The sequence below is a fragment of the Dermacentor silvarum genome, chromosome 4, assembly GCF_013339745.2.
Source record: "Dermacentor silvarum isolate Dsil-2018 chromosome 4, BIME_Dsil_1.4, whole genome shotgun sequence".
NCBI lineage: Eukaryota > Metazoa > Arthropoda > Arachnida > Ixodida > Ixodidae > Dermacentor > Dermacentor silvarum.
The window spans coordinates 226,973,883-226,988,175 of NC_051157.2; the positions used below are offsets into that span (position 1 = coordinate 226,973,883).

The window sequence follows — 14,293 nt, forward strand, 5'->3', positions numbered from 1 at the left end:
GTTAGTCAACCTGCGTTCTTGCCGCGGCAATCGCCGCGGCCGCCCGTATTTCCCAGTTGATAAGTCCGAAGCCCTTCTTTACCTAGTGTATTATTCTCTTCGAGGGAACCCCCAGCGATGTCGACTATAGCTAGCTGGCCTGCTCGAAGTGTTAGTTGCAGTCGTAATAAATGCTTTCCGAGTGTACATGTGGTTGTCGTCTATTGTTTCCTTGAGCTTGCACCGGACCGCGGTTGATGCACAGGCATGCGCCAACCGCGGGGCTCGGTGTGTCGAGGCAGAGGACCTTTGGCAATCCCTCCAATATCCCGACATTTTGGCGCCCAACGTGGGGCAAGCTCTTGGAAAACCGGACGACGATCGGTTCGGTGCGAGGAGGCTTTGTCTGGACCAGCGTTAGGCCTCACGCAAAGGCATGATTGCTAGCTAGATTGGACATGTGCTTTCTTGAGTGCGAGTTTACGCTGCACCCGTGCCACTGAACTCGTGTAGACACTGAGATTTGCAGCAAGTTTTCTCCTAAGAGTACGCCCGAAGTGAGTGAGTGCAGCAGCCGACTCGGTGGTAGATTTTCTCTGTACATATGTAAATAGCCTCCTTTCTGTATCTTTGGCTCTGGGAGCCGGGCGCCAGAAACGCTGGCTAGGACGTCAGCGGGGCGCAGTCCCAGGAGTCGGCTCGGAAGCTGCGGGTTGAGCAGCGAGCAGGGACCATTTAGCTAGGCCTGTATCTCCTCACGGCGGCTCATTGGAACCCTTTATGGGCCTTTTGTGGCATTGGTATCCGTCATGGACGCGATCAGGCCTAAGGCTCTTCGGAGCTGCTGGTTGCATGTTCGAAGACGACCATGCCGTGATATTTAGCGGGTGCAAATGGATTCGCTAGTTTTACTATACTCTCCCGAGCGGAGAAACCTTGTTCGAAACAGAAAGCTTATTTTGTTCAGATGAACCCAATATTTTGCGGGCGGAATAACGGAAATCTCGGGGACCATAGAGCGCTTTGTTCATACGAGCATCGCCCACTTTCATGCTGGATCGGACCGGAAAAATTCCGTCGAAGCTAATAACGTCATTCAAACGAACTGGATTGTTTTTTTTTTTCTCGTTGCCGCATAAAGCTATGCGTTAGACGGGTAGTTCAGCATCGTGTCAGACGGCCGACGTTGCGGCGGCCTCTACTGCCTTAATTCTAAGTGTTTGTGGAGTGCATTTGAGCTACATTGCAGAACGAGTGAAGCCGCCTGGACTTGCTATTGCTGCCATCGTCCACATCCCTGCTTGCTGTCTCGGCCTCAAATTGGAGCGGAGGCCCCTCCCTGTTCTCGGTCCGATGCAGCAGCACATGGCAGCCACAATGAGGGAGGCCCACCATCATACACTCCCACGAGGATACGTCGGTGCGAGCTTCATCGTGCCGGCGCGCGCGCTGCTTTGAGAAAGTCCTGACCCAACTGTTCCCGGGTGGACATTGCGGCGGCGAGCATCTTGAAGGCAAGCCATCTTCAGCCCCACTCATCGTCAACCATGGTGACAGCTGCCATATCTGGGCGGCCAATACAGAGGACTGTGCTGCCTATCAACGTGGATTCTGCCATTTCCTGCCAAAGTTTACCATCGCATCTGCCCGGATACTTTGTGAATGCCGTCGTTCCAGCGATTTCTCCGCCGTAGGGCAACATTTAAGGGTGGAGGGATGTGGGAATCCTCGGGTCCCATAACCGCCGCATGGCCATGGAGAGTTGGGAGAGGGGGAAACTTTACTTCGCGGGCGGCGCACGGGAATCGCAAGCGCTATCAGCGCCACCGGGTGGGTCACGTGAAATCCCGCTGATATCGCCCGGGTCTTTTTTGGTTCCCAGCAAGCGGCGATGGCGGAAGTCTCCGCCGCCGCTCCCATATTCCCGCACGTGGTTAGTCAACCGCGTTCTTGCCGCGGCAATCGCCGGGGCCGCCCGTATTCCCCAGTTGGTAAGTCGGAAGCCCTTCTTTACCTAGTGTATTATTCTCTTTGAGGGAACCCTCAGCGATGTCGACTATAGCTAGCTGGCCTGCTCGAAGTGTTAGTTGCAGTCATAATAAATGCTTTCCGAGTGTACATGTGGTTGTTGTCTATTGTTTCCTTGAGCTTGCACCAGGACCGCGGTTGATGCGCAGGCATGTGCCAACCGCGGGGCTCGGTGTGCCGAGGCAGAGAGCGCGTGGGCTTACCCCCATATCCCGACAGTAGTTACACACACACTTGCACACTTAGGCTAGACACAACACAATACAAATCAGATGGGTATTAACAAACACAAGAAAATAATTAACGACAAGCACTAAGAGTCCAACATGTAAAGTACAAAATAAATAGGAACACTAAGTGTCCAATCGTATTCACCGTGCTGGTTGGTCTTGGAGTCAGACGATCTCAGCGTAGCTCTGGGCAAATCTCGAAAAAGGAAATTCTTCCGGAAATGCAGACGCTCGATGAACTCGTCGACTAGCTTGCCGGGGAATCCCCTTCTTCCGCAGACGCTCGGTCTTAACGTTACATCACTTCACCGGTGCGGAGTGTACTCCTTGAACTCCACACTCTGATTCTCGCACGGCGGTTATATAGCTTCCACAGGCGTTCTCTCGAACCTTCCTATCGGAGTCGTGCTCTCGTAGCATGTCCAAAGCTTGAGAACCTTCTCGTCTTTTCTCGTACCTTCGACCGCCACAATTGGGAGTGTTGTCGAGGAGGGGGGGGGGGGGATGATGACTAATGCTGTTGGCGCACGCTCACGCTGTAGTTATCTCTTTCGACTCGCCGGGTGAGAAAGTGTCCCGGCGTGCGCGTGTGCTCTCTCTCTCTCTCTCCGGTTAACGTCGCTGCGTCGAGGCTCTTCTAGACGTTTCGGCAAAATTGTTCGCGTTGCTGTTTGAGGCGTATGTGCTCTCCCCCTCTGTTGAAGTTGCCGCGGGGTCGGCGTGTTCTTTCGCTGGCTTGCATGACACGCGGCGTGCGCTTGGATTATGCGCTCTTTTGCGACATGCACACACAGGTAAACAAGAAAACATCTCGCTTGATGACCACGGAAACTCGATGTCAACACGCTGGAGTGAGAAGGCGCGGCAATAGCAGTGAGCGAATTGACCTCCATGCCGTCTCTCGCTTCAACGCGAACTAAACGTTGAAAACACAGCGCACATGACTCTACCGACACTAGTTGCACGTTGCATCGCAGATTGCTTTGAAGATGAGGCCCGCGCAGGCACGCACTTTGTACACATCGCAGATTGCTTTCAAGATACGGCGGCCACGCCGTAGCCACTGTTGTCAACATCATTCCAACGTCTCATCGTCTGGGGAAAATGAGAACCCGCTAGAAACAGATTCCGGCGACTGCACTGATTCCGGCACGTACCCACTGTGTTTACAATCCCTCTTTTCCCATCTAGTTGCTCTCTGAAACCGAAACTTGGACTGGTCGCTACAAACAAGACTCCAAATAATTACCTGTCGCACTCTGAAGCAAATGAGGTTTTGCGCCGTGATTACAGGGTCATTAGTTATTTAATACAGCAGAAAAAACAAGATGGAAATTTTTTGTGTCAGTACTCCTTTAAAAGTTATCAGAGCCCACGAAAATGACATTGTGATGGCTCTTTTAACGGACTGCAAGACTCGCGTAATGCCTTTGCTTGCCATGAAGCGTAAGAAATCCAGGCTGACCGACTTCTCGAAATAAAACTTCCGGTAAGCGCAACCTTGCCAAGCTTGCCGACTTTGTCATAAATATGCAATGAAATTGTGATAATTCAAATCGCTTCAGTGCGACGGTGCATGTACCACAAAATGAGTGCTTCGCGATCGGCCGGGCACGCACGTTTAGGCGTTGGCCGCAATGTACGAAAAATGCCGTAACAGCACATTCTCTCGCTAAGTTGACACTTTATTGACCGCCTTCGGTAGGTCTCAACCTTTGCCCCCACGCCATCGCCAAGATTTCCCTGACAATGGTCTTGGTTTCGTTCGCAGCTTTGCCATTCGGCGTACGTATATGCACACTAATTTCCCGTCAACGAAGTTCCACCACAATGAAATTTTTCACGTGTCCCGTGAATTTCGTTATAGTGAGACTCGACTGTATGCTCGGATGACTGGCTTAAAACACTTCATTAGGATCAACCGTCTTGACTCTGTGCCACGCCTGGCACAATTCCAGTAACGCCGTTGCACGTAGATGCCAAAGTCTTTGGTGCTTATGCATGCAACAGTGACTGAATATATTACTAGCGTTATTTCTAAAAGGTTTCACGTGGTGGTCTATGCGCAGCCAAATGTTTGTAATTTTGCTTACGTCGCAACTCCGCTCAATTCGAAAATTTTCCCGGCTTTTACAGCCTCGTGTAAGGATCAGTTTACAGAAGTATGATGCGTGGACTGACCAGGGAGAAACGCATTAGCCTGCACCCGGGCATGGGCAGGCTCTGCTGGGCAAGCGAGGACAGCAGCTCAGTCCAGCCTGGCTCGGACAGACGTTGCAGGGGCACCTCCAGGTCGGCCAGCAGCTGCACAGACAAGTATCTGCTCACACCAGCTCTCAATAGTGCCTTTGAATCAACGACTCATTTCATCTCAGAGCAGCATTGGTCATGTCGTAGGTCACAATGCTGCCATCACATTGGTGAGAATTGTACCAGGGCCCCTACAATACACGCATAACAATAACGACACCCCAAAGGCTCAGCCTTTGCTTCTCTGGCTTGCCATTTCAGTTTTTGCAAACGTGTGACAGCAGAGCCACTCACAGCAATAAACACCACCCTATTGCCACCAGCAGTAGTGGGTACAGTGCTAAGAGGCAGGCACGGACAAGAAGAAAGAAGTGCGCATGCTTCCCCGCCCGCTCGATAGCCAGCTCCCAGCGCCATGCTTTTCAGGAGCCACAACCTTCAATAAACGTCGCGTCGCCCATTCTCTCACAAGGCACATAACAAAGTGGTGGATGTGCTGGGTATTCCCTACCCATGTCGCAGACCCCTTCTCGCAGTGGAACCACTACCCCAGTGCCAATCGATACGCCAGTCCATCGGGCCAGCCGCAGGATCCGGGGACTGCCTCCTGAAGACCCCGCAACGCTTCAGACGATCTCAACCGGTATGGAAAGCGCCGCAATGACGAACCGGTACACACTTCAGAATCCACGGGTTCCAAAGTCGTTCCACGGCAAGGTCTTCGAAGACGTCGAAGACCTTGCCTGGAAGATGGCACGCCTGGAAGATGGCACGCTCACACGGTTCCAAAACCGTGAGCAGCAACTGATGTCGTGGCGTGAGTTCCACCATCAGTTACTAGACACTTACGCCAGTGCTGATCACCGCGAACGAGCCGAACGAGCAATCCAGGTCCGCGTTCCGCTTCCCAACGAAAGTGTTACCACGTTCGTTGAAGATATGACGCGCCTCTTCAGACGAGCAGACTCAGGAATGACTGAGGACAAGAAGTTGCGTCACCTGATGTGAGGAGTGAAGGAGCAGCTCTTCACTGGTCTTGTACGGAGCCCTCCGAAGACTGTCGCTGAATTTTTATCTCAGGCTGTAAGTACAGAGAAGATGCTTCAGCAACGAGCGAATTTCTACAAGCGGCAAGTGAACGTGACATCCACCACTGATATTTTCACGGCCACCAGAAGCAACGATGACCACCTCCGCGAACTCATCCGCACTGTTGTGCGCAAAGAAATACAGAAGGCTTTCGGCATGTCACAAGCGGCGGTGAGCTCTATCGAGAGTGTCTTAAAAGATTAAGTTCACCAAGCACTCCGGTCCACCTGTACTCTTGCTTACACCGCACCTGCACCGACTCATCTCATCCGGTTACACGAAAGTGTAACTGGATGAGACGCTGTTCACAGCGGCTCATCCAGTTACACTTTCATCTGCCTAACCGGTACAATACATTGCAGAACGACACGCGCCTCCAGCATTTCCCTCCACCGCTCCTCCCGCTGTGTTTCTGCAGGAGCAACCGGTATATTACGCCGACGATCGACGCATGACCCCTCGGAAGTCGGATGTTTCGCGCACACCAGACCACGGGCTTCTGTGCTTCCACTGCAGTAAGTCAGATCATTTGTACCGCCAGTGCCCATACCGACGTCTCGGGTTACGGAGATTTTCCACCTACTCACCGCCACCCCGACTTGGCCAACGACCTCGGGAGATAGAAGATTATCTTGCTCAACAGCGCATGCTACCATCTACCGGGCGACAGTCACGCTCGCCGTCACCACGGCGATTTTCACCACCGCCCCAGCGATATTTCGGCACACGATCGCCAAGTCCCCGCCGGGAAAACTAACCACAGTGACCTTTGGGGGCAAGGCCACTGGCAGTCGACACACTGAAGACCTCCGATCAACGCGAACGAGCGCGGACACCAATCAGATGTCAAATGCAGATGAACGGAATGACCGGCTTTCGCTCGACATACCGGTGGTGACCGACGGTTTCGCGGTTAGCGCTTTAGTAGATACCGGTGCGGACTATTCTATCTTAAGTGGGAAGCTGGCGACGTTTCTGAAGAAAGTAATTACACCTTGGCATGGCTCGCAGATTCGTACAGCTGGCGGCCACGTCGTTACTCCACTGGGAACCTGCACGACAAGAGTTCGGATTCGAGGATCAACATTCGTGGCGAGCTGCCTTGTCCTACGCGCATGCTCCCGTGACATCATTCTCGGGGTTGATTTTCTGCAAGAATACGGCGCTGTTATTGACCTACAGGAAGGTGTAGTCACCTTCTCAGCAGACCGAGCACTCGACGTGTACAACCACAAGCGTCAAGATGACGCCCTTCGTGTCTCCACCGAAAGTGTTATGCTTCATGTGCGGTGGAATGCGCAAAGGTAAAGTGGTCCCTGAAAGTAACTTATCGCATCTACTGATACAAGGCATTTGAGCTGCTAGAAGTGTGCTACAGCTTAGTGATGGCCGTTCTCAGTTGCTTGTCACCAACTTCAGTAACGAGCATCGACACCTGTTCCACGGTACTTCGATAGCGTTTGCCGACCAAATAGAGAACGTGGCTGAATGTTTTACCTCTGAACCTGTGGGAATGGCTGAAAAGTCACTGGGCAACATCGACATCAATTCAGAGCTATCGAAAGATAACCAGGCATCACTGCGGGAGCTCTTGCTTGAATTCAGGGAATGTTTCGCAAGTTCATCTAAAGTTCGCCAGACTTCAATCACAAGACACAGGATCATCACATGCGATAACACATGCCCGATATGCCAGCAGCCCTACCGCGTGACGGCAAAAGAATGCGAGGCGATTCGTATGCAAGTCCTAGAGATGCTTGAAGACGACGTTATCGAACCTTCCAACAGCCCATGGTCGTCTCCGGTCGTTCTTGTCAAAAAGAAAGACGGAACGCTACGTTTCTGCGTTAACAACTGGAAGCTCAACAACGTAACTAAAAAGGACACGTACCCTCTGCCACGTATCGACGACTCGTTAGACTGCAGCGCACCCAGTATTTTTCATCACTCGATTTGAAAAGCGTTTGCTGGCATATCGAGGTAGATGAACGAGACCGCGAAAAAACTGCCTTTGTGACTCCCGACGGCCTCTACAAATTTCGAGTGCTCCCTTTCGGCTTGTGTTCAGCCTCAGCTACTTTCCAGCGAATGATGGATACTGTCCTCGCTGGACTGAAGTGGCAGACAGACTTGTCTTGTGTACCTCGATGATGTGGTCGTATTTTCTGAAACGCTCAAGCAGCATCTTCACCGCCTGCGGAGTATGCTAGAAGCGATCCGATTGGCTGATCTTACGCTTACACCAGAAAAGTGCCACTTTGGTTATGAAGAGCTGAAGTTTCTCGGACACGTCGTAAGTGCCAGAGGAGTCCGACCCAATCCCGACAAACTTGCCGCGGTAGCAGCATTTCCTCCTCCTGCCAACAAGAAGGCCGTGTCGCGCTTCCTGGGCTTGTGTGCGTATTATTGCCGTTTCATTGAAAACTTCTCGAAGATAGCAGAACCCCTGACTCGCCTTACAAAGGATGACACGCCATTTACTCGGACGAATGAGCAACAGGCAGCCTTCGCTGAACTCCGACAGCGCATGCAGTCAGCACCCGTCCTGCCACATTTTGACGACGCGGCTGACACCAAGGTGCATACTGACGCCAGTAACATCGGTCTTGGCGCTGTACTCGTCCAACGTCAAGACGGCCTTGAAAGAGTAATAGCTTATGCTAGCCCATCGCTGTCCCGTGTCCAGGCAAACTACTTCTACCACAGAAAAAGAGCGTCTCGTGGTGGTGTGGGCGATCATGAAGTTTCGCCCTTATCTCTACGGCCATCCCTTCACAGTGGTGACAGACCACCATGCTCTATGTTGGTTGGCAATCATACGCGATCCTTCAGGACGACTGGCATGGTGGAGCTTGCGGCTAGGGGAATTTGACGTCACTATCATTTACAAGTCTGGGCGCAAGCACGAAGACGCTGACACACTGTCGCGTGCACCCGCCGAATCTGTCAGTCGAGAGTCAGAGGACAATGACGGCTTCCTGGGTGACATGACTGCATCAGACTTAATCAGATGGCAGCATGACAACCCTGAAATTCAACCTATCATCGATCACTTGGAGGGCCGCCCAACAACCATACCATGCCATCTACGTCGCCTATTGACGTCCTTCTGTCTACGAGATAACGTGCTTTACAAGAAAAATGCCCGTTCGAACGACCGAGCCTAGCTCCTGGTAGTTCCTCAAGACTTGTGGGACAATATTCTTTTCGCTTGTCATGACGAGCCCACATCTGGCCACTTAGGCTCCTCACGAACGCTTGCCAGAGTGCGCGAGATGTATTGCTGGCCCGGGCTTTCGGCAAGTGTCACTCAGTACGTTAAAGGCTGCCGTGAATGCCAACGACGAAAGTCACCGCCCATGAAGCCTGCCGGGTTATTGCAACCCATTGAAGCACCTCATCGGCCATTAGACCAAGTCGGCTTGGACATTCTTGGGCCTTTCCCTCTGTGGGTGATTGTTGGAACTGACTATTTAACCCGCTATGCCGAGACAGAGGCGCTCCCACAAGCCACGGCTTCTGAGGTAGGGCAGTTCTTTATGTGTCACATTGTATTGTGTCATGGTGCCCCATCCACTGTCATCACAGACAGAGGGACGGCGTTCACGGCACAGCTCATGGAGCAAATTTTTCAATTGAGCAACACCAGGCATCGAAAGATGACTGCTTACCATCCGCAGTCCAATGGACTTACAGAGCGATTAAACAAGACCATCACAGACATGATCTATGTACAACGACGTCCAGCACAAAACATTGATCACATCTTGCCTTACGTGACCTTCACGTATCATACCGCTGTACAAGAGACGACGCTGTTCGCACCATTTCGCCTCCTTTACGGCCGCGAAGTTCAGACGATGCTGGACGCTATGTTTCCGTGTCCTGACGGCGCACATCTAACGACTGACGCCGAAGAATTTGCTGAGTGCGCTGAGGAAGCCTGCCAGCTCGCGCGGCTGCACATCGGTGAGCAGCAACACGCAGGTGCACGGCGTTATAACATCCGCCACAGACAAATATGCAACAATCCCGGAGACCAAGTGTGGGTGTGGACCACTGTTCGCCGCCGTGGGCTTTGTGAAAAGTTGATTAGCCGCTATTTTGGCCCATACAAAGTGCTGCGCCGCATTAGTGACGTGAACTATGAAGTCGTTCCGGACGGTGCGGCGCCAACACGGCGTCGACAACAACCTCGACCTGACATAGTTCACGTTGTGCGCATGAAACCATATGTTGCGCGTTCCTGATTATTATTTTTTATTCATCTTTCTACTTACGCTACTGTTTGCAACCTCTCTGTTTCTTGAGACTGTGGCCGTCGCGCTTCACCGCTGCAGTGCTTTTGTTTTTCCTGCAGCTGTCATTGCGTCCTTTGCACGAGCATCTGCCTTGACCATGCTTTTTCCCCCTCCTTTTCTTACACCGCTTCTTGAGCATCGAGCTGATGCTCTTTTCGAGGAAGGGGGGGAAATGCCACCAGCAGTAGTGGGTACAGTGCTAAGAGGAAGGCACAGACAAGAAGAAAGAAGTGCACGTGTTCTCCGCCCGCTCAATAGCCAGCTCCCAGCGCCTTGCTTTTCATGAACGGCTATCCTCAATAAACCTTGCGGCGCCCGTTCTCTCACAAGGCATGTGACACTATTCTTACCAGTTGACAGATCAAAGTCAGGCGCCGTGGTTGCTTAGCGGCTATGGTGTTGCGCTGCTAAGCACGAGGTCACGGGATCAAATCCCGGCCACGGCAGCCTGCATTTCGATGGGGGCGAAATACAAGAACGCCCTTGTACCGTGCGTTGGCTGCATGACAAAAAAGCACAGGTGGTCGAAATTAATCCCGAGTCCCGCACTACGGCATGTCTCATAATCTGAATGTGGATTTGGCACGTAAAGTCCTAGAATTTAATTAAATATTTAACAGCAACAGCACATTTTTTTTTTTTTACATTTAATCAAACCTGTCCATATTTCAGCAGGCCTACTGACCAGAGCAAATATAATGCAGTCTACTTATCCTCTTCAGGTGCCAATTATTTCTGTTTATTGAAAATTTAGTTTCACCAGATTTTGAATCTTCAGAATAATTAAATAGGGGTGTGCGAATACTCGAATGTTCGATTTCAAATTGAATCGCAAGCTTTTCAATACATCGATTCACGAATCAAATATCTACTATTCAATTTCTCGAATATTCGATTATTCAAATATCGGTATGTATACTCGCAGTAGTTGCCAGCTGATTGACAGCGGACCCGAACAACACTTCAACGGCCATCAATCTAACCATACGCGTGATTTCTTGACCGATTACTATTGATGAGCTACCCGTAGGAACATATCAGCGACAAGCTCTCCGCGAGTGTTTGCGGCCCGTTATCACATTGGTTGGCGGCGAATTTTCAACACGGCCACACCATTGGCCGTGTTGTTAGCTTGTTAGCTTGTTCTCCTAACTCCTAGCTTGTTAGTACTAAGCGTAGCTTCGTCATCGGGTGTTGGCGACTAAAGTTACGGTTACTGAATCAACACACATCTATTCACAATGGTCGCACGACCCTCAGAAAGCCGACAAACTGCCTCATCAACGAAAGTGAGTGCACGGGATGACCTCTGCATGTTGATGGCCACCATCTTTGCAAAATACCGTACGGTAGGCCCTCGTTCCGAAAGCCGTTAATAGGCGCACATAGCTCTTTTTCAAAGTTTCGAGCGACCTGTCACAAGAGCTTTGGATACATGGGTATCCAAACGCAGGGTCAAAAATAGGACGCTTAACCCCTTAACCATTTTATTATTTTGGCAATTTCTATGCATAAACTGCTTATTAACAGCGAAGCTGTTCAAGCCAGCCATAATTTGTGGTTCATGGTTCGTATCAAGAAACTATCAAGAAATAAAAGAAATAGCAGAAACTTTCTTGTCGAGGCGGAATTCGAACCCGCGTACCCCCGGTCTCAAGGTGAGCGTCGTAACCACTAAGCTGGCTATACAGCCACGCTTGCAGAACATGCATTTATGCGAACCATATGATTGTGTTCGAGCGTCTTCGTCCACAGCTGGCACGTACGCACGCTCTGCGAGGTGAAGAGGTTTTGCGCGCTATGAGAGCAAGAGAGAGAGACACATTTGCAGAGCGGGTCTGCTGGAACGCGTTGTCGGCATTGGAATACGGTGTCGGTGTTGCAAGCTGCGCTATACAGCGCGCAGTGACGGCCGTTAAGTCCGAGACGGGCGAAAAGAAATTATCATCATCATGAGTAATAAGACAAAAAGTTCCCCTGCACTTCCAGAAAATGCTGGGCTACGATCGCCCAGCTTCACTGTTTCAAGCGTTGTGCGGCAGAGTGCAAGGTTAAGCGTCTTTTTTTTAATTTGATATTAAATATTTTCCTCATAAAAAACAAGTTTTCGATGTTGAAAAACAAATTCAAGCACATACTACGTCAAATTAGCATAATAAAAGTTCATTATTGCTCATGATAAAGGAGGCCATCTACCTGTTGGTAATCAACAATAAAACAGAGGAAGAGCGCAGTTCGAATAGTTTTATCAAGTCATCAGGCCTTGTTATAATGAACGCCTTACTGGGAACGCTCAAAAAGGGAAACCGAGGAGGCTTCGTGGAGGATGTCATGTCGAGGCCAATGACGCGCACTGCCAATAGAGTCTTCTGAGCAGTCTTCTTCATTTGATAAACTGCTGCTTTCGAAGTCATCACTTTCGCTTCCAGAAACGAAGTAATAACTTCGGTGTCTCAATCATTATCGTCCGAAGAGCTGGACAACAGCGAAAAGCTTCCTTTCTGCAACGACGGACCAGCAACACATGCGTCGCCTGCACCGGATGCCATTCTTTGAAACGCGGGTTGCCTGCCAAGGAAATGTGAAATGGCGGTTGAAAAAATGTCACAGTTTCGCCCTAAGGGCGAAGCAATGAATGCGATAGCAACACAGCAATGTCATACGAAGTAAGGTGAGCGGCTTTGGTAGCAATATGAATTGTAGTAAACATGAGCTGATTAAGTAAGCAGGTGTGCTGCGGCGTAAGTAGACCGACATGAAGAGAGACTCGATGACCACGAGAAGGCGCGTGTGAAACGGTGGTGTTGATGAGAAGCGCTTCCCGTGGGCAGCGCGTGCGAAGGGACACACCTGTAGCGCTGCACTGCCGATCCGGGCAGCATTGCGTGTGTAGCGTGCGTTGGAAAATGTGGCCCGACTATTACGAACTGAATGAACAAGCGTGGTGTGAGCGCGCACAAACACGAAGAGATCACACTGAATGACAGCAGACAACGACTGTCAAAACGCTGGCAGCAAGCATACGCCGCAGCGGGCGAAGGTACGTGCGGTCTATCGCTTCAACGGAAACTGAACTGCGAATGCACGGCGCTTAAAGGTCAGAGCCGTGTGGAGATAAGAGACGGTGCGAGCGAGCAACGAGCGCGGTTGTTGGCAGAGAAGTGCGCCCCCCCCCCCCCCCCCCCCCCGCTTCCTCCGGCGCTGGCTTCCCGCTTCCTTGCTTGCGCGTGGGAGAGATAAGAGACTGCGGACGAGCGACGAGCGCGGTTGTTGGCAGAGAAGTGCCCCCCCCCCCCCCCTGCTCCCTCCGGCGCTGGCTTTCCGCTTCCTTGCTTGTGCGTGGGAGATTGAGTGCGTTCGCTCTCCGTGATAGCGCGCGTCCCCGCACGCTTTCTGTCGGGCATACGGAGCGCGGCGAAGATTTTATCTATAGGGAACCTCACGGCGACGGCGACGACGACGGCGACGACGGCGACGGCAGAAATCCGGTGCAAGTGTCCATATAATTGCTATCGCAATAAAAAAAGAAATTACCTGCCCAGTGCTGCCATCCGCGAAGCAACACACCAACTAGCCCACAAACGAGCGTGTCTCGTTCAACACGCTCAAAACGAGATATTATCTCGAGCGGACGAGTGTAGCTCGTCCAAAACGGTTGTGGGACTGTTCGGCAAAGACGAGCTAGGCTCGTCCGAAATGGTTAAGGGGTAAAGCTTCGCCTTTAAGAGTGAAACACGATAGCGTTATCGGGCTCCGTTCGCATCACATTTTTCTTTATGAGTAGGCTTCACTGCAACACACAACGTGGGAAAGCCAGTTTACAAAGACCAAGCTTACACTGATCCCCTTAATGCCGGCTTTACTTTTAAACACAAATACATTGCTGGGAAGACATTTTTACAGGAGCAATTTAAGCCGTCCGTAAGACCATTACTGTACGCCTCAGTGGTATGGGCACCCTACACTGCACGTGACATTAGTAAACTTGAAGCCATACAAAAGAAAGCAATACGGTTCATTTATCGCCGATATGACTGCAACTTTTCTCCCTCATCTCACCCATGCGCATTATCGATAGAACCCTTGGCTCATCGACGCACACTTGAACGTATCACTTTGCTACATAAGATTGTACACGGCCAAAGTTGCATTCAAGCACTGATTTCCTTTAGTCATTCCACTGGACGTGCGACGCGACGTTCCCACCCACTTAATATTGTTCCTTTCCAGTCTTTTGTAAATTGTTTTAAGTATTCTTTTTTTCCAAGCGTTGTTGAAATTTGGAACAACCTAGCTGGTTCCTTGCGGGAAAAACCTAATAAAGAGTTTTTGAAAGAATAGTCTAACCCCATTTTCTAATTACGTTTTCATTGTATGTTGTTTTGATGATCTAGTGCCTGGTGTATCCACTCCTGC

The 14,293-nt window shown here is 50.9% G+C and overlaps 1 protein-coding gene across 6 annotated transcripts in view; it reads right to left on the bottom strand.

The window, feature by feature from the left end:
* Nucleotides 1-14,293, bottom strand: part of LOC119451014 (DENN domain-containing protein 2D-like) — a 428,171-nt gene that overhangs the window by 211,298 nt on the left and 202,580 nt on the right. For 5 of the 6 annotated variants that reach the window (XM_049666395.1, XM_049666393.1, XM_049666394.1 and 2 more), the window contains exon 9: nt 4,419-4,541. The exons of the other annotated variant lie outside the window; for it this stretch is intronic. In XM_049666395.1, the coding sequence (XP_049522352.1) occupies nt 4,419-4,541 (123 nt within the window). The remainder of the gene's footprint in view (nt 1-4,418; nt 4,542-14,293) is intronic. 6 annotated transcript variants of the gene reach the window in all.